Consider the following 20,751-nt stretch of genomic DNA (forward strand, 5'->3'; position numbering starts at 1 on the left):
CACACAGCCACAAAAAATCCTTAATGAATCGGTTTTCATTCAATGAGAAGTTATTGGTTATTTGAATTGTTTTCAATAACTTGGATGAAGAAACCAGGGTTGTAAGAAATGGAAAAAACAAGACTTCTTTTTGTACTGTATTTTTACATTTTGTTGTTTTACGTTTTGTTTTATCTTCTTGACTTTGTTTTTTCTTTTCTCCTCCCTGGTTGGAAGTTCATGATCACACAAGTGGACCAAATCTCTTGAAAGCATTTAATAAACAGACTGTTTAAAAAAAAAAAGAAAAAGCGTTTGTCCATTTTTAGAGGTGATGAAGGACCCTCATGTGTTACTTATTTATGTCATATACATATATAGTCATTAGTTCATTGTTTTCTATTCTAAAACACTCTGTCTTGATCTTGATAGTTTTTTATCTTAAGCTTTTAGAAGAAGTAATTGTACTGTGCATGAGCAGCAAATGCTGCCATGGCTGAGAGAAGAGCACCTCACTGTTGATTGAGGGGTGGTATGCAGAATCCAAGATGGGAGGACGGGGAGGTGGCGTGCAATGACAACATAACTGAATACATAGAGGAAGGCACAGGATACATCAGTAGGTGCATTGATTGCCTAGGATTACTGTGCAGAAGTTCCCAAATTAAAAACCTTGGATTAACAGCAAGGTTCATGATACCCTCCACGCATGCACGGCTCCTCACAAAGGTAGAGATATGGTAAACTGTAAAACAAGCAAATATCAAGTCAGGAAAGCCATCAAAGAGGCAGTACAAGGACCACTTAGGCTCCTCCACTAACCTAAGGACAATGTGGAATTGAGCCATGGACTGAGAGCCATTACAGGCTACAAAGGGGGAGCCAGCTCTGTTGGGGGTGCAACTGTCCCTCTTGCAGATGACTTTAACACCTTTTACTCCCACTTTGAGATCAACACCTCCTCTATGCCAGAAGTGCCAATATGCCTCATCCGAGTAACATCTTTGTACTCCCTCATGGCAGGGTTGTTCAGCTCTGGTGCTACATGGTAAACAAAGTTCTTCCTCCCGTGGGCGTCTTTGATCTGATAGCTTACGTAATTGGCCACTGCAGCATGATGTTGGGTTGCATTTCAGCAAAAGTTGATTCTGGTTTCTGATTCAACTTCTTGAAGGGACAGCAGCTGCTGCTGAACCCCAGACAGTCCCCACCCCCGCAAACACACTCCCCCCATTCAAAGAATGAGAGGACTGCTGTTTTTCCTGTGAATCTGGATCTGGAGTTAAGGTGGCCTAAGGCTTCTTGCCCAGACCGCATTCCCAGTTGAGTCCTCAAAGGTTGTGCAGATGAGCTGGCAGATGTTTTTACAGATATCTTCAACCTCTTCCTGGCCCAGTCTGTGGTCTCCAATGTGGCAGTTTTATCTCTGGCTCTTCCTGTCCATGTGTCAAAGTGTCCTTGAGCAAAACACTGAACCCCAAGGACCTCTACATCCAGTGGAACTTCTCCAAGTGCAGTCCATTTACCATTTACCATCATCGGCCTGATCACCAGGAGTGACGAGTCGGCTTACAGAGAGGACGTAAGAGCACTGACATCATGGTGTCAGAACAACAACCTCCATCTCAAATTCCAAGATCAAGGAGATGGTGTTGGATTTCAGGTAGGTACAGGAAGCGCACGCACCCATCTACATTCAGAGGGTGCCTGTGGAGAGAGTCAGCAGCTTCAGATTCCTCGTGGTCCACATCAGTGTGAACTTGAAGAACTCACACTGAGTCGCTGATGGTCAGTCGTGGTCAGTGGTGATGACCGTGAACCAGCACCTTGTCTTCCTCAGGAGACTGTGGAGGTTTGGCATGGACAGGAGGACACTCTGAAACTTCTACAGATGCACTATTGAGCGTGTCCTCTCTGGCTGCATCATGGCCTGGTATGGGGGCAGCTACTAACAGGACCGCAAAGTCCTGCAGAGAGTCATCAAAGCTGCTCAGCGTATCACCTGTCTCGTCATCATGTCTGAACTACCATCTACGCAGGACCTCTACATCCAGAGGAGCATGAGGAAAGCTGGAAAAATCATCAAGGACCCCAAACACCCCAACTACAGACTGTTTTCACTGCTACCATTAGGAAAACTGTATAGAAGCATCAGAGCTAGATCCAGCACACACACATACAGACTCTCTCTCTTCCTGTCCTACACACAGTCTCTTTCTCACTAGACAACATTTATATTTTTATCATAAGTATTTATCACCCATCACTTATGTGCAATACCACACCTGTGCATCAATGTGCAATATAATGTATATTTATATATATATTTTAATTCGTCTCTCTCTTATCTTCCTCTTCTCTCTCATTTTATTATATACTCTAACTGGAACTAGAGCTTGAGGAAGCCAAATTTCACTGCCTTCAGTGTCTGCTGTGTTGCTGTGCATGTGACAATAAAAACTCTTGAAATCTCTCTTTCTCTCTTGAAGATGTGGCGACTTCCCCAGCAGTTTCCTTGAACAGAGAATGATCCGATTAACTAACCAAACTGATAAGAGTTGTGAGTATAAATAAAGGGTTAAAGGGTCACTTCACAGGCCCATCAAGTTTTTCAACTGAAAATGTGTCCACACACTTTTGGCCATATAGAGTAGATTTTGATTTGCCTACTCGGGATTTGATATATTCCCAGAAAAATGGAAGTGAAAGGAACATGGTTTGGTGATCAAAGTTTGTTTTTTTTTGGTTTGTTTTTTTAAATCCACTGACCTTCCTCTGGACAACTGATACTCTGGTCTCCATTGCATTGCATAATGGGGGGTGTCTATGTCCCTAATGTATGTAAATGAAGAAGAATGAAGAGAATTTATATTAGAAACACGTCTTAATTTAACGCAGTACAACAACACTACCTCTCTAATAGTGTCGAGAAAAACTGAATGACAGAATCGATCTGAATGCGCTAGAGTTGCGTTTTAGAGGGTTTTTTTTTCTTTACACGTGTCTACAAAGCTCATAAAAGCAGTCCTGCACGTGTGAATACCCTCAGTGCCCTACACACAGCATGCTCTTCAGCCTGAGGCCCTAACGTGTAAGTACTTTGTACTCACAGTCTGAGTCAAAGCAAGGCTTTTGTGGAGCTGTCAGTTGCCACAATGCCTTGTCAAACTATTGTTAATAACATTAATTAGTATAATTCATGCAGCTGTGCCAGTTTCAGGTGACCACTGGCATATTTCTCTGGCACACCCAAAATGAAATGAGCCATCATTAACTATAATTGGTTCAACCTGTGCTTTTCCTTCAGACATGTCTGCTGTGAGAATTTAAGGTGTATTATTTTGATGCAGGAGTATTATCTACTTTCATCATTTTTATATCATTGTTTAAACATTCTGAGAAATTACTACAACAGTTGGGACTGTCAGCTCAAAGTTAGCAAACTAATTTAGATATATTAAACTATAACCTAAAATTTATAAACTAATTATATTAAACTCACCATATGATTATTACAGTTCATTTTCATAAAGATAGATTCGGGAGGAGCTGTAGACGTTGTTTGTAACTCACTATGTTTAATTGCCCGTCTTACATAACAGTCTGCTACATTTAGGTCCAACACTTTTCCCCTTTTTTTCTTACTTTTTTTTTTTTTTTTTTTTTTTTTACCTTAGGTAATGCCGACCTGGCTCCAGGATTGGCTGTCACCACTGTGAAGGACACACCTACTGGCCAATCGGCGCTCTTTCCGTCGATTGCTAGGCAAAGCTCGCTGCTGATTGGCCGCGGGGGAGCGAAGGGGGCAGTCTGCGTTAAGTAACTTGTTTAGAGTTCACAACGACTGACCCGTCATATTTGTAGAATTCACACCACTTTTTGGGAGCTGTCCGTCTTGTAAATATCCTGCACGGCCTCAGGATCTCTTTAAATTTTATTCCGCATCCTCTGAGCTGCTCACCTGCTCTGAGATATTTTTTGCGCGAATTGCAAGTTAAAGAAAAAACAAAAACATGACTACTGAGATCCCGGAGATTTTCAGGTCTCTTCTTGAGCATCCATTTACTCTCCCGAACTTTGATGAAAATGGTAAGTGGCGGTCAAACCAAACGGTGAAATTCGTTTTGTTGGAATTTTGCCTCTAATCACATGCAGCACTGTCTTTTTCTTTTCATGCAAAGACTGTTGTTCGAGTTGTATCTCAAAACGCTCTGAAATTTCAGCAAAAAACTGCGTGCGTGTTGTGTAATAGTCAGCTGAGCTGGATGGGAATTTGTAGCAGCTGAGAGATCAGCTGGCTTTAGTTGGAATCCACAGGTTGTTGGGATTCATTAAATCAATTTCCTTCAGATGTACTGACTTGTTGGACAACTTCAGCAGATAGTTTAAACGATGCAGTGGCACATAATGTAGTGTAGATCAAGTCAAAATGAAGTATCCTCAGTGATCATGTGATGGTGTAAATTAAGTTGGAGCAGGTAAATGTGGCTATTTATATTGTGATATAAGACCACATAATGTTTGTGATTTTGGTAATCACAATATATTAATGCAGCCTATTTAAAATGTATTTCTTTTCAATAACTTCATTAACTTTCTGTGGTAACTCAATTTCAGGATTTATTTCAATGGCTGCTTTTGCAGAAGCCATGTTTTTTCAGACCATATCCTCCCACAAGCTCAGTAAAACATTGTATAAAAGCTTTAATAATCAGTTAAAAAGATCTGAAGAAGAAATCTCCATTCACATACTGTGTCAAACTGGCATTTACTTCCAGCAGCAGGAACTCTCTCTTCTGTTGCATCTTTGTTAAGCAAATACTACAAGTGTCCTTTAACACCAACTGGTTAAGAGCAACTTAATCAGTGACACCTACATGGTGAGTAAAGTGATAGTTGAGACGTGCTGCTGGCTCTTTCCTTTAATTAAATCTTGCACTGTGATGTTTCAATTAGATAAAAATGCAGGTAAGCAAAAAAGATTGTATTCCTGTTATTTCCCTAATGTTTGCTGTTTTTAATAGTGAATGAATGAAGCCAGTCTTGGTAAAAACCAACTGATTGTGCTAGTAATTCTGTGCTGATCTGTGTGTGTGTGTGTGTGTGTGTGTGTGTGTGTGTGTGTGTGTGTGTGTGTGTGTGTGTGTGTGTGTTGAAAGGGGCTAGTGGGCTTTGTAGATTCATGATTGAATCACTAGATTGCTCTGTTTGCCTTACATTTCCAGTCTGGACCATGCTACAAAAATCAGATTAGAGACAAGTAATATAATTATATTGACAGGTGTGCTGCTGTTGGCCACATTTTAACACGATTTCATAATCACTTCTCAGTGTTTGTGTTTTGTTAAATGAACTAAACAACCCTTAAAATCAGACACGACTCTCCAATAGTTCACCCTCATATGAAATGTATATGCTCACCATTATCACATATTTGCAAGTATAATGAGTAGTAGTTTGGTTGAGTTATGTCTTTGACAGTCCCACAAACTGAATGAAATTTAATTTTGGGGGTGAACTGCTCCTTTACTACAATAATTTAGATAAAAAGATTATACTGTCTGCTTGCCATGATCATGGGTTGCAGGGCTCACAGGAACTGTCAGTCAAGACCAAAGTATCACTGACCATAATTAGACTCACTATGTGACACATGTCTGAAGTGACCAGTGTGGAGCAGCTTTCATAATTATTTTGGCACATGTACAGCTCCAGGACCCCCAGCTTGCCGCTGCATATTGAATTTGCTTTGAAAGGTTGTAACTTTGGCTTCTGTATTTTTAGATTGTGTTTACTATAGCACCTGTGGAAAGGCAGTTAACACATGCACTGTGAGTGTCTCAATAGTTATTACCTTCAAAGTTGAGGTTGTATTTACTGTGTGACAATGCATCATGACTTGTCTAAGCAGGAAAACACATACTCTTTAAAAGGTGTCAGCAAAGCAAAACGTGCTGCAAGCATTTTCTAAGTTTGTGCATTTCTGAAAGTTGACAGTGAGGGTTGATCATTTTGTATAATGTTTGAACAGCTAAAAAAACACACAGTCATGCTAACAACAAAGCTTGTTTCTAGAAAAATCCACTTTCACATCCATTTTATTAACTTGCCAGGCAGGGAGTTGGCATTGTAGTCAGACAGATTAAATTTGTTGCCATGCATCCACGTGAGCCAAAACAGCCTGTGGCCAGTGCTTCCAGCCTTCTCTGTACCTGTTGGCTAAGTCACATGCACTGTACCTTGACTATGAGCCACATATTTTATGATCACACCTAGTTTAAGGCTTTCAACAACACTGAATGATTTATTGTTGTTCATTCAGAAAAGAACCAAGGCATCAAACAGTGAAATATTTGCTTGTATATTGTCTGTGTGAATGCATTTGTGATGAAAATATCATTTTAAAGTCTGTCTGTGTTCCCATGAGAAATTGAGCTTCATGGAGGACTAAGATTTTTATTTAGGTTTGCTTTAGACTTTTTTTAAACTGCAAGGTAGAGTGTGTTTATGCATAATTGGCAGGGTGAGAGGACATCTGTCTCACATTCTCACACAGCACAAACACATGATGTCAAGGTGGTTTTCCATAAACCTTGTACTCTACACAGAGCCTGGAACACATAAATACCACTATATCTTCCTGCTTTATCATGTATTTTCCAGGACTGTAAAGGCTTTGAAAACTTGTAAAATGTCATTCAACTATAGGAAAAGTAATCATGTCTTAACAACATAGTTTATAATTTTGGTAAACTTAGGGATAATATTCCAGGAATAGTTTTAAAAATCATTAGATTGATGTCAGAGGTTTTTTTAATGAGACACTGTTGAGTATGTGATGAAGGTGATGTTCAGTTTGACTCCAGCTCACGTGCACTTTTTACTGTAGCAGCCGACCTTGAAGACTTCGCCTCTTGGTTATGTTGTGCCAAAAACAGATTCTGTGTGACACATACAAACAACATAGGAGGCAAACCCCCTCTAAAACCTCAGCTTGTATCAAGGACACTGTGTGCACAGCTGCCTCTTGCCATTTATCATATTGATTTTGGCATATAAACATGCTGAATAACCCATTTAGTGATAAGGATGCACACATTGGAGTAAACACAGGATGATGATGTGTCCTCTTTGTTGTTGTTGTTGTCGTTGAAGATGAAGTGTAGGTTCATCCTGTTTTTTTCTTCCTTAATAAATGAAAAAAGGTGAAACATTTTTTGAATGGGATTAACATTGTATTCAGGATGAACCAGACCAAATGTGATATAGTCCTTGTGGGACAGGCAAAACAAACCTAAAGGTGATGTGGCGGAGGCTGTTTTGACACCAATCACGTGCTTTTTGTTCTTTGCTGTTGAGGCAACTTTGTGAACACATGTGTTACATATGGATCCCTGCCCTTGGGATGTCTGCTAAGCTTCAGCAATGCAACCGCGATGTAACTTAAACCTCAAGGTGGCACCTCTGTATGGCTATTAACTGCAGTGCCGCCCTTCTTGCACGTTTCCGCTTGAGTGAGACGGAGCATCTCCATTGGACGTCGCCGGCAGATATGTAAGGTCTGCAACTGCACATGTCTTCGCATGTGAGCGGAGGCATAGAGACAGACCGCCTATATGCTATATGTGCCCCCGAGTGATGTTGTCCGCCATAAGTTGAATAGCGAAGTAAATACCTAGATAAAAATAGAGAAAACGTGTTCAATGTGTAATGTTCTATCTACTGATCGTGTGACGGCACTGTAAATACATGTTTTATTGACTTTTCACTAATCATAACTTGCTGAAAGTTTTGGAGCCTCCCAATCGACGACTGTATGAACAAATAACGCAAAAAAGTTTTGATTAGCTGTATGAATTTAAATGAATGAGGCCGATCACTGCAGGAACAGACTGGATCCAGATCAGACAGTGAGATTACTGTATCAATGTTATTTTACTCGTGACACGTTTTTCTGTTGATGTATTCAGGGAACATATATAACTCGGTCAACCAATGAAATCCCAGCTATTTGATACGACGACAGCCATTGGTTCCTCGCAAGAGTGCCCGCCCCTTTATTTATAAATTTTCATTAACATTAATGAGGACGCGACAAAGCCAGCCAATCAGCGCAGGGCTGGGTCGGACTTTTTCCTTTTTTTGACGAGGGGGAGCGGTTTGTTCTGAACACTAAAATCTCTAGATCACCTAATTTTCAGAGGAAGTGGGTCAATACTGCCGGGGATGCGTTGACGGTCGTTGTTACACTTTTTGCGAGGATTTAGCCAATTTAAAAGCACCACAGACAGCCGCCGACAGCGACTAAACCGGTCAGAGCGCAAACGTTAACGTTGTCGAGAGACAGGTCCAACCGCCGTTGTGTTCTTTTGGTTTCTACGTTGATAACAGCAACAACAAGGAGGAAAATGTCGGGAGAGCCTATTCTCATCACACTGGAAACGGCCACCGGGGCCCCCAGTGCACTCCCGGTGGTTCTGAAGAAAATAATGGAAATGCCTCCGCCGAATATACTGGACGGCGACGACGGTAAGGCCCGTAACTGTTAAATGGACGCGGAATAAACAGCGAGTAATGTAGGTTAAATACTAACTAAACACGTGAGAAAAATGGCGAAATAACAATGTAATGTTAGCCGCCAGAAAAATATCCCTTAACGCTATGTTTCAAGGGTGGGTTAACATACGTGCAACGACACTTATGTATTATTATTATTATTATTATTATTTTCCTTTTATTAAACAAGGACCATGCACAAAAAACATTAACCTTAAAGTGAGAAGAGATTATTTATGCCAGATTTAGCTAATTTCCATTTGCAGTCTCTGGACAGGTACACACAGCAACACAACAATCACCAGATACTGTAAACATTGATTTTACATGCAACATCATTACAGTCTCGATCGACAGTCATACAGTCAAATCTACAAGCACACACCAACATGTAAATACCAGCACATTCATTCAATACATTTATGAAATAACAGATCATTATAATTAAAAATCTTGATCACGGTCAAATTAATGACGACATGATTAGTTGCTCAATATCCATGTTTTTGCACCACAGGAAAATGGTGAAAGTCTGTTCAAGCTGTAAGCTCAGTTGGAAGTATATTTCACTGTTTGTATACACACCATAAACGAAACACTGAAGCTATATGCTGAACACAATGTGTACACTGGCCTCTCTTCTCTTGACCCACCTCACCATACAGAGGTTTCTAGAAATGTCTCAGTGTTTGTGTGTTTATTGTTAAATGAGCTAAACAACCCCTTGAAAACAGATATGACTCTTAAAAAGAATAGTTCGCCCTCATATGAAATGTATATGTCCACCATTGTCACATATTTGCCACTATTCAGTGTTTTAACAAATAGTATAATTAGATATTTTGATGCTTGTGAACTCTTTCTGTAGTAGTTTGGTTGAGTTATCAAAGTGTCTTTGATTGTCCCACAAACTAATGAGTGAAATTAAATTTTGTGGGTGAACTGCTCCTTTACTACAATAATGAGATCAAACATTGCACCATCTGCTTGCCATGATCATTGGCTGCAGGGCTTCTACACATGCCTCTGACTTTAAATACAGGTTTTGTTGTCATTAAGCTCTTCTCCCCAGTTGACTTTGTATTTTGTTGATTCAAAAAATAGTCACAAGTATGTGAGGGAAATGTGTGTGACCTGTCAAAGTTTGTTGTATTAAAGGGTGTTTGGTAGCATGTAGCAATATCTGTGTCCAATAATTAAGTCCTCCACATTTCCAATAAATAATAACAAAAATATGACTTTCAATGTGACCCAGCTGAGGTTCATCTGTTTGTGGTTTTATTATGTTGTACCTTTGGGATATCAAACATTGCCAAGCCACAGTGTTTCCTGCGAAGTCGAGATGCTTTGTAGCAGAGTGTGTGTTGAAATTGCATTTATAGCAGTTATGGAAGTTTACAGGTTTTACAACCAGTCCCTTACTTGTTGAAAGACGTAATAAAAGTGCTTGGGTTTGAGTCCTGAGGGACATTTTGGGATGAGATTTTAAATCTTGGTAAGGAAAAACAAACAAGGTTTACCTCTTAGGAAATGATGCACTGTGGCATTATGATACATCAGTCCATTTAACTTGATGGCAGTGTACCCCATTCAGGTCCGTCCAGGGAGTGTACAAAGCTCCAGGGAGCTTTATTAGATATCATCCCCATCTCTCTGTCCCGACATTTCCTGTCTGTCTCTACCGTCTCCTGTCAATAAAGATTGTAATAATCGTTGAGAAAAGGGTGCACTGTCAACTGTGTGTTATTTCAGTAGATTTCCTGTTTACCTTCATAAGAACAGACACATATCTGCCTTCTGGTTAAACATGACCTTTTTGCAACTGCATGTTTATCTTTCTTGTGTTGCAGACACTGACAAAGAAAAGCTGTCCCTGGGAGATAATGTCGACTTGGGTGGAGGAGGTAGTGATATGGGGCCATCAGCCGCCCTGACCCCCGCTATCTGGGAGAAGACCATTCCTTACGATGGCGAGAACTTCCACCTGGAGTACATGGAACTTGAGGAGTTTCTTATGGAGAACGGCATCCCAGCCGATGAAGACTCCCAGAGGAGCAGCATAGACGGCGATGCCATAATGAATCTGAAGGCTGCCCCCTCTTCCCAGATGAAGGGTACCAAGCCAGCAAGTTTGGCCTCAGTGGCCTTGCTGCCCATTCAGGAGTTGGATAAGTGTGATGAGGAAGTGGTGATAATCACCAACAGCGAGTCTGAGATTACCTGTGATGTTACCGCAGGTGAGTGGCGGTGGGAGGATCACAGACAAGACGGCTTTACAGTTTCATTTAACTCTCCTGTTGAGTGTATTTAATAAGACAGAAAACCAGCTGTTCAGGTTCAGTGAGATTATTCTTAGAGTTATAACTTTAGGAGACATAACAATTAACTGCAACAAACCGACAGTAGAGAAGTCTCCATAAACATACATACTGATCTGGCCCAAGATTCAAATCTCTACATCCATTTTCCATGTCACAGTTACTATGTGTTTATGGGCTGTGACTTCAGAACGCCACTGGGTTCTGAAATAACCCCCGGAGAGGTGGGGGGGCATGCATAGTGGAGATAGTAGAGTTTCATTCATATACTTAAGAAGAACTGTATTAGTTGTAGCCTTGGTGCAGGTTTGCAGCTGTATAATATTTCCTTGTGTTTTTCTGCTCAGAAGTGACCACTAATGAGGACAGAGAGACGCCTGAGGCCATCGACCCTGAAGATATCGAGGTTGATATCAACTATGAGCCAGATCCCACTGACCTGGTCCTGTCAAGTGTCCCGGGGGGCGAACTGTTTAACCCACGCAAACATAAGTTCAGCGAAGACGAGCTCAAGCCACAACCTATGATCAAAAAGGCCAAGAAGGTGTTTGTGCCTGAAGAACAGAAGGTATGCTGCAAAATAGACAGATGAAGCCTCTTAAACACAATATTTCAATGCAGCTGTTGCCTGCATGATTTTTGTACACAATTTGTTTTCACTAATATAGAAAGGCAGACGTATCTATAAATCAGGGTTTCAACACTTAGCAAACATTGTCAAAATAGCAGAATAAGCTCCAGTTCTTAGATTATTATCAGTATGTAGGAGCATGAGCATGCTACCTGCATGTTGCAGCTAAGTGCTGCACTGCTAAAATGTTCTACATGGAACTCAAGCGCTAGAATTATTGTTTGGTACGTCGGAGTAAGTGGATTATTAAAATGTTTTGACAGTAACTGTTTGGGTCAGGGAGCATACCCAACTGAGGAAAGTCGAGTACCAAACCAAACATCCTGTACCGAATGGTTCGTGACAAATACACAAACCGTTACACCCCCATTGTTTACCCATCTCTAAGCACACCGAAAACAATTTAAGAAGATTAAGATCACCATAAAAACTTGTTTCTTCGTAGAAATGGAAAGTACCATTTTCCTCCACAATGCACAAGCGGTGTAAGGGCCATAGATGTTAGAATATGTGACTTGCGGGGTAGAAATGAGGCCATGTCACAATGAAACTGTTCTGGCAACTCACTGTGACTCAGCAGTCTGATGATTTTGTCTAAACTGAAATTTTACTTCCTTCCTAGCCTGTGAAAGAACACTGGCTTTGTTTATGTGCACAAGTGAGCCTGGCTGTGGGCCATATTAAACACTTGGCTGGGGTCAGATTTGGGCTAATATGTTGGCAATAAGAAACCCAGTTTTCACTAGTACTGGAAAATTAGATTTAAGAAGGCAGTTTTGTTAAATGAGCTAAACAACCCCTTAACGACTCTTTAAAAGAACAGTTCGCCCTCATATGAAATGTTTATGTCCAACATCATCACATATCTACTACAGTTTAGTATTCTGACAAATAGTATAATGAGATATTTTGATGCTTATGAACTCTTTCTGTAGTAGTTTGGTTGAGTTATCAAAGTGTCTCTGATTGTCCCACAAACTAATGAGTGAAATTAAATTTTGTGGGTGAACTGCTCCTTTACTACAATAATGAGATCAAACATTGTACCATCTGCTTGCCATGATCATTGGCTGCAGGGCTTCTACACATGCCTCTGACTTTAAATACAGGTTTTGTTGTCATTAAGCTCTTTTCCCCAGTTGACTTTGTATTTTGTCGATTTACAAAAATAATATTTTCACTGTGGTAATGAGCTGAATGGGCATTTAGCAGTATGTGGATGACTTCTTTATAAAAGTTCGATCATAAAGTCTTCCACATTTGCAATTAATGATGACAAAAATACGCCTTTTAAATGTGACACTCATATCAGGACAGCGCAACATAACAAAACCACACAGATGAACCTCAATAAACATCCATCCAACAAACATCCGTGTGCACGCTACAGCTAAGTGCTGCACTGCCAAAATGTTCCGCTAGAATTATTGTTCTGCACGTGGATGTAAGTGAATTATTAGATTGTTTTGACAGTAATTGTTTTGGTCAGGGAGCAAACCGAGGGAAATCACATACCAAACCAAACATCCTGTACCGAACAGTTCGGGACGAGTACACAAACCGTTACAACCCCTACTGTTTATCTCAAAAGCACACTGAAAACAAGAAGATTAAGATCACCATTCAAAAACTTGTTTCTTTGTAGAAATGAAACATAATATTTTAGCGGTGTAAGGGCCATAGACACGTTAGAATATCCGACTTGCAGGGTAGAAATGAGGCCATGTCACAATGAAACTGTTCTGGCAACTCACAGTGACTCAGCAGTCTGATGATTTCTCTAAACTGAGATTTTACTTCCTTTCCAGCCCATGAGAGAACACTGGCTTTGTTTATGTGCACAAGTGAGCCTGGCTGTGGGCCATATTAAACACTTGGCTGGGGTCAGATTTAGGCTAATATGTTGGCAATAAGAATGCATTTTTTCACTAGTACTGGACAACTGATATTTAAGAAGGCATTGGCCATCTTTACTCTGTCATAATCAAGACTATTATTAACCAAGACATGTCTCCACGCATCAAACTAAAACCAAGATGTTTCTTAAACCCTGCTGCTTATTTCCCGTCCACCTCCCCTAGGATGAAAAGTACTGGCAGAGGAGGAAGAAGAACAACCTCGCCGCCAAACGCTCGCGTGACGCCCGCAGGTTAAAGGAGAACCAGATCACCGTCCGAGCGGCTTTCCTGGAGCGCGAGAACGCAGCGCTGCGGACGGAGGTGGCCGACCTACGGAAGGAGTGCAGCCGCTACAAGAACATCGCCGGAAGCTACGAAGCCAAATTCGGACCACTGTAAGGGACCAAAGAAAACCACATGAAACTGTAAATGGCCATCCGTAGAGCAGACAGAGCATCAGTCTCTTAGTTTTCAGACATTTTTAAGTCCTGATTGTTAGCCAAGCCGACAGGTAACTCAATCTACCGTACTGCTGAGAAGACGCTGTTGGACTGGTGTGTTACGCAGGGAGAGGAGTGGAGAGGAGGGAGAGAATATTTCTTTCAAACCAACAAAGTGATGTGGGTTAAATCTTTGTTCTGTTAGGAAAAAAAGTGTCATCTGATACTTGGGTCAGAAACTCCCTGACTTAAGTTACTAGGCGTTTCTTTTAGAAATGGTTTTATGATGTAATATGTAACAAATGCAAGTTCAGCAGACAAGCGTGCTGCTTCTCCTGTATGAAAGGGTAGAAGTAAAGCTCTAGGTTTTGACCTTTAGTCTTCAGTCTCAACTGTAAGACTGTAGGTAATTCCCATATATTCTACTTTACAACATGAATATTCATTGACCTACAGCGGTTTAATACATCAGGGTTCATCTATCAGGTTGGAAAAAGTGAACAATGTGTGAACAGTGTCTCTCTCTCCTCCCTCCTCCCCTTGTCATTCATCCTTCTTCTCTTCTCTTTCAAGTGCGGTGCCAGAAGACCAATAGACCACAGTTGATTTATTCATTTATTTCCCTAATGAATCAATAAATCAAACCCATTTGAGGATTTGACATGTGAAAACATTAGAATCGATCAGATGAAGAAGAGGAGGAAGAGGATGAGTGAGAGCATGAGATGCAATACCACGTTAGGATCCGATATCTGTTTTTTTTTTTTTTTTTTTTTTATTATTAAGAATTCTATTTACCATCCATGTGTGTGAGCTGAGTGTGTGAGGATATTCAAGTGCTTCTTAAGGACACCTGTTTCACGAGGTTTCCTTTTATCATGTTTTGTATGCCTTTGGCCGAAAGAGATCATTTTTGATGTTTATTATGGAGAAACTGTTGGTTTTGTTTAATTTTATTTTATTTTATAAATAAGATAGTTGATACTTTGGTAGCGGTTGTAAAAGTTTAGTGTTAGTCATCACTAGGGTGTTGTAGAGATAAACTTATTTGCAGGTTTTTTCCAGTTCTTTCCACGTTTTAATGAATACTGATGATATCCACTTTTGTTTTTATTTTTCAAAGTTTATATTCTAATGAGGCAGATTACGTGAAGAGCTGGGCTTTTCTTTTGCCCACAAACACTTTGTGACTGTGACATTTCCAATAACTTAAGCTTCTTCAGGGGATTACAGTGACATGGCAAACAAAAAAAAAAACAAAAAAAAAAAGCATTTGAGCAGCCAGGTTCACTTCTCTTTGTGTAAAACTTCTTCTTACCAGCGGCACAGAGCCGTACATAAACACTCTGTTCTACCTGCCTCAGCGTGCGTCTCCGTCGCTCCGCCTCGCTCTCCATTTACGTCTGTAACGCTTTCGATGACTCATGTACCACTGATGCATGTTCTGTAAATAGTTGTAGCCTAAAATGATACTTTCTGGGCTTTTTTTTTTTTCTCCTATTTTATAATGTTTTCAGTATCATGACATAGAAGCTCAGATACAACGCTAGTGCAGGTTTTTGAATCGCCTTTGTTTAGTTTTGAACGCAATGACATTGTAATTAATATAAGCGCTAACCATCTTATGCTAATGCTAATTGAACTATTTTAATGAGTGCCTTATTAAAGGCAGCTGTTGGTGAAAGGTTCAACTTATTAAGCTTGTTATGTTGTCTATTACAGGTGAAGATCTCACTATTATTACAGTGCTACAGACAAAACAACAAAACTAAACTGGGCTTTCAAAAACCTCCTAGCAGTGTACGTGCATTTAGATTGTATCAACTGTTATTAGGTTTTTAGGATGTTTGCACACATCTTCATCAGACTTCACCCAACTTTTCTAACTCATTTCTGTCTAAGGATTCTCTCTTGAGACATTTAAACTGGTAATGTTTATTGCCAGTTTAGTTTTTTATTTTTATTTTATTTTTTTTAAATTTCTTGACAAACCAGGAAGTCTCAGTATGTGCAGACTGTATTGGGGTATCTCGAAAATTAGGAACCCCTTAATCTCTTTTAAGTGTCTTCTACGTCTAAAGCCATTTCAATGCAGTGTGCAGTCTGCCAGATTAGAGATGGGGGCATATTATTTCAAGGCATACTATGCAGGATTGTATATGTATAGACTCATACAAAAATAATCCCTCTCAATCATCATTACATCTGAAACTAAAGTTGTGACTCACTCTGGGTTTTTTTCACTGTACACTTCAGATAAAAAAGGGATTTTTTTTTTATTTTTTATTTTTTGTGCTGCTGTGCTTCCATCCAGATAAATTTATTTTGCCATTTAGGAAAGGGGGGGGGGGCGATTTCTATTGTTAGGAAAGGGGTTCTCTTATGTTCCTCTAATAAAATTTAAACAAACGTAGGCTTTTTTTTTCTTTTTTAAGATGACAACCTGCAGTAAATACATCTTTCTGTTGTCATGCAGAACAACATTTGTTACGGAGTAAAACTAAACGTCAGGATTATTAGGTGTGTCCGCAGTGATTCTGTGGAAATATTCCAACATGCCTCTCCAGCTCTACAGAGTCAGCAATACTCCCAGCTTCATTCCTTTCAGTCTAAACGAGTCACATTATCCATAAACGAGGTCTCCAAAGTGTAAGTTTAAGCATCATGCTGATATGGATGATTATGAGCTTCCTGACTTGTTTAACTGTTTTTTTTTTTAATGCTTTCTGCTACAATCCAGATTGCATCTACTTTCTCTCTGGAACAGGTCAATTTGATAACTTTGAGGGGTTGATTTTAAACTTCCTGGTTCAGTCTTTGTATTTATTTGTAAAGAAATGTCTTTGCATTTTGAGTGTGGTTACTCTCTGTGTCTTGTATATACAGTATGTAAAAATAAAAAGCCTTGTTGAGAAAGTCTTACAGTGCTGAAGTCTTTTCTACTGAGATGGTGGGTTGAGATCAATCAATCAACAGGAGAAAATGGAAGAAATATGAATATGACAAGATCTGTTAGTGAATTAAAAACACTCATTTATGTGGTTGATGTTTATCACAATGTATCAAACTGGAACTGTAATTTGTCAGATGGCTTCAGTATCAATAATGCTGGACATATTCACTCAGTGATAGTGTGAATGAATATGATCACACTTCTAGAAAAATAGCACTGTATGGCTAGAATTGTGTCAATATGTTGCCCTGGACTAATCTTTCATGTGTAACCAGTTAAAGATACTGACCATGAAAACCTCTCCCAGGCACTAGACATTCATCTGTCAATGCTTCAACACTATCTTTAATCATCATTTCATTATTTTATCAGTTCTCCCCAGTTTGAACAAATCAACAAAAGGGAAAACTGTAGAGCGTTTTCACTTCCTGTTTTACATATCAGGACCTGTGTGTGGTTTCAGAGTGAGGATGTAGAAAGTGGCAAATGTTGAGGAAGAACAGGCGAGGAAGAATAAGCTGGACAGTCTCTTCTCTAACTGGCACATTCACAATTTCTACCAGGAGACTAAATGCCTGAAATCAAAACTGCCACTGGGGACGTTTGGACTGCATCATATTTGTTCAGACAAAAGACAGGATATGTTTCAGGAAGACCAAGCAACCTGATAGTTAGTATTAAATGTTCACTCTTGCTCCATGATAAAAGACAGATTTTGTTTCCTTTATTCATTCAATAGTCATGCCAATATTAGTGAATATATATATTATATATTTATTAATATCTTAATATAACCATGGTTATACCAGTAGAGGCTAAAGTAGACCTACTACCCAGTTAACCAAAATATGTGCCGTTGTCATGACAATGTAATCACGACGTAAATAAAACATGGTCAGATGGTAAGTCAGAAACTTACCAAAAATAACTATTAGGTGACATCATCAATTAGTCATGTGTTACTCATGTGGTCTTAAGCAGGTCTAGTGATGTGAGTCTTCTTTTTAACTCCACAACCTCTCAGATTCTTTTCCTTTTCAGTTTTGTTGTCTTCAGCCCCAACCGACATTATTTATCTGAATTCACACTGCTGGAGCCACAAAAGGCTTTAAACAACTTTCTGTCACACATGCAAACCAAGACCTGTGAACAGAGTTTGATGTGTAAAAAAAAAAACGGGAGTTCTCCTTTAATTAAACAATGAAATCCCAGTGGAATTTGAACTGGAAAGGTGAAGTACTTACAACACCCAAGCAAGAGTAAAATACCTCCAAATATTTCATTATAAGTAGGGCTGCAAATAATGATTATTTTGATTATTGATTAATCTGTTGACTATTTGCTCGATTAATCAAGTCTATAAATTGGTGAGCTTTGATTATGGTTTCACAAAGCTCAAGATACAACCAACAATGTCTTCTTTTGTCCCAACCAACAGTCCACAAGCCAAAGATATTTCATTTACTATCATATAGGACTAAAGAAACCAGAAAATATTCACATTTAAGAAGATGAAACCAGAGAATTTTAACATTTTTTCTTAAAAAACACCTTTAAACTATCAAAAAGGTTAACTAACTTTCTGTTGATTGACTAATTGATTAATCAACTAATCATTGCAGCTCTGATAACACAGTAAGGAGGAGTGTTTGTTAGTGGTGACACTAAATCAGCCCTGGTCAGTTTCCTGTTTAGTGCCTAATATAAAGCACTGCGTGATCATGAGCAAGCTTATAAAAGCTTAAACAGTTGAACGTTCAAAGCAGTCACACAGAAATGAAGAAAGAAATATAAAAGAGAGTTTTATTGACATATCACAAAAATGTTTCTTGAAGCCTTAAAGTAAACCTGCAAAAGCTGAGACTAAAACAAGGACTGGGCCACAGCGTCTTCACCTCTTCTTGAAGCCGTACTTCTTCCTTTCATAAAACAGATCTGTTTTTGAGCTGCCCAGATTCACAATCTTAGGACAGCCATCTCGCTGTAAAGACAACAGAAAGAGGACAAAGAAGACTTTGTTAGTGTACTCTGAAAAACATCTCACAGAGACTGGGTTCTTGTTTTTATTGCTCAATTTAAAAGTTAAAGTCTATTTATGTCTTTAAGGCTTGCTACATCACTGTAAGTTCATTATAACAATCTAAGGAAGCCAGATTGCTTTTCCTTCCATCATACTTGAACGGTCTCAGCCGCAGCATTTCTTGAGTAGTAAAGCAAGAAGCACTAGCAAGCAGAGACTAGATGACACTCACATCTTTCTCCTGGATCGTGCACTCTTTACAGTAGTAGGCATCAGATACACCGGGCCCTCCGCAGATGACACAGCGTCCCTGATAGGAGCCATAGTTGCACTCATCACAGATGCGCACCAGTGTGCACGGCCTCACATAGGAATCACAGATGACACATTTGCCGTCGCCTTGGAGGAGCAAAAAAAGGACCAATAAGAAGATTGATGGAGAATAAAGGTGGATTTAAAAAAAAAGTACACAATGTGGACAAAAGAACGTAAACAGAAGAGAATGATAGTTATCAATGAAAATCTATTCATCAAGTACTTCACAACTGATGATGTATTTGACATTTTTTAGACTAAACTATAAATCATAAGAATAATTGACAGGTGTATTGACTATGAGAACAAACATATAGTATAAAAGCTGAGACAGCCTTCATTATCATTGAAAAACTACAGTAACAAATGAATACTGTAACTATGTATGACTGAAGTCTTTCACAGCTGCAACATGAACTGATAGTGTGTTGAAAAGGTTCAAAAAGCTGTTTTGATATTATTACTATACTACTTTGATGTGTCTCTGTGCCATAAACGTTTCTATTACAGATTAATATACATTTTTATTCAATTAGTTGATTGATCATGAACTCTCTGAAATGAGTTTTCAAAAGTATTCACAACCCAATGAGATATCTACAACATAGAAAGGTTGATTGTAGTATTAACATAATTTGTAAAGTACTGAGTGTAATAAATGTCATTAACTGTGTAATACATTAATCTATAATTTTCACTCTTCAGCAAAAATAAGATTATCTGATTAAACTTCAGTACAACGTTTCTGTTACACAAACAAAGGTGAAAACAAGTCATAAGGCTGATGCCAGCAAATGTATTGATAATTGGTAACTAATAACTAAACTAATAACTAAAAGCTTGAAGGAAAACACACGACTGTGAACGCAATACTTAAACTGTTCAAATCATTTTAGGTGTTAATACTTACATTTCTCGCAAAGTCTTCCAATAGCTGCGGAATTAAAACAAAGCAGTCAGTCATGAACAGATATCACTTTGCTACATTAAAGGCTCTTCTTCTGTCTCATGTTCACAGTAAAATCCATTATTAAATACAAAAACATTAATATTTAGTGAAATAATAACGTTGTTAATCCTTAACTTGTAAACATTTCTGTGCTAGCACCACGGCTAACTTTGAATGAAGTCCATGCTGTAACCGTTAGCATTGTAGCTAGCGTTATCTTTAACAAAGCAATCATAAAAGACATCCGGTTAAAGCTGAAATAACAACGTTTGGTTTGACTTCGAGATAAATTAATTAAAACATACCGACACCGGCTTGTTTTCTGCAGAAGATCAAATCTGGATGATGCTTAGCCATTGTTGGCTAACGTAAGGCTGCCGTTTAGCTTCAACTTTCACCTTTGACCTGTAAATCTGAGCGAGGAGTTGCATTACCGCCACCTACAGTCTCCAAAGGAAAGAACAGAAAAAAAAGATTGAATTTTTTTTTTTACAGTCTATGGATTGAACGCATCTTTAATCCATTTTTCTTATTTACCCCACAAAATATAGTTAAATAATTACTTTTCATTGAAAAATGTTTCCTGTGCAGGAATTACAACTCTTTAATATATAAACCATGGATACAGCCATGATAAAAACTATAGATAAAATTAAAACTATCGGTATCCTTTCTGTTTTATAGAAATCAAT

The 20,751-nt window shown here is 39.0% G+C and overlaps 2 protein-coding genes across 3 annotated transcripts; one reads left to right on the forward strand and one right to left on the reverse strand.

Annotated features, from left to right (window-relative positions):
• Window positions 1-3,789: 3,789 nt before the first annotated feature.
• tefa (TEF transcription factor, PAR bZIP family member a) lies at window positions 3,790-16,741 on the forward strand. 2 transcript variants are annotated; one of them, XM_044337930.1, is made up of 5 exons: window positions 3,790-4,068; window positions 10,386-10,772; window positions 11,201-11,421; window positions 13,566-13,777; window positions 14,396-16,741. In XM_044337930.1, exons 1-5 carry the CDS (start codon window positions 3,993-3,995, stop codon window positions 14,415-14,417), a joined length of 918 nt encoding a protein of 305 aa, XP_044193865.1. In that variant the 5' UTR covers window positions 3,790-3,992; the 3' UTR covers window positions 14,418-16,741. The 2 variants fall into 2 exon arrangements, with proteins under 2 accessions (XP_044193865.1, XP_044193864.1); XM_044337929.1 differs by lacking the exon at window positions 3,790-4,068 and adding an exon at window positions 8,111-8,508.
• A 1,823-nt stretch (window positions 16,742-18,564) lies between these two features.
• Window positions 18,565-20,506, reverse strand: phf5a (PHD finger protein 5A). The gene is made up of 4 exons (XM_044337762.1): window positions 20,365-20,506; window positions 20,021-20,044; window positions 19,028-19,194; window positions 18,565-18,756 (listed from the first exon to the last, which is right to left on the reverse strand). Exons 1-4 carry the CDS (start codon window positions 20,414-20,416, stop codon window positions 18,667-18,669), a joined length of 333 nt encoding a protein of 110 aa, XP_044193697.1. The 5' UTR covers window positions 20,417-20,506; the 3' UTR covers window positions 18,565-18,666.
• Window positions 20,507-20,751: the final 245 nt, after the last annotated feature.

The sequence above is a fragment of the Thunnus albacares genome, chromosome 20, assembly GCF_914725855.1.
Source record: "Thunnus albacares chromosome 20, fThuAlb1.1, whole genome shotgun sequence".
Classification (NCBI taxonomy): Eukaryota; Metazoa; Chordata; class Actinopteri; order Scombriformes; family Scombridae; genus Thunnus; species Thunnus albacares.

Coding starts and splice junctions, on each gene's coding strand:
- tefa (XM_044337929.1), top strand. CDS start 8,388: ATGTCGGGAGAGCCTATTCTCATCACACTGGAAACGGCCACCGGGGCC. Junction 10,773..11,200: donor TACCTGTGATGTTACCGCAG/GTGAGTGGCGGT, acceptor TTTTCTGCTCAG/AAGTGACCACTAATGAGGAC. Junction 13,778..14,395: donor GAAGCCAAATTCGGACCACT/GTAAGGGACCAA, acceptor TTCTCTTTCAAG/TGCGGTGCCAGAAGACCAAT.
- phf5a (XM_044337762.1), bottom strand. CDS start 20,416: ATGGCTAAGCATCATCCAGATTTGATCTTCTGCAGAAAACAAGCCGGT. Junction 20,045..20,364: donor CAGAAAACAAGCCGGTGTCG/GTATGTTTTAAT, acceptor TTAATTCCGCAG/CTATTGGAAGACTTTGCGAG. Junction 19,195..20,020: donor TGGAAGACTTTGCGAGAAAT/GTAAGTATTAAC, acceptor TGCTCCTCCAAG/GCGACGGCAAATGTGTCATC.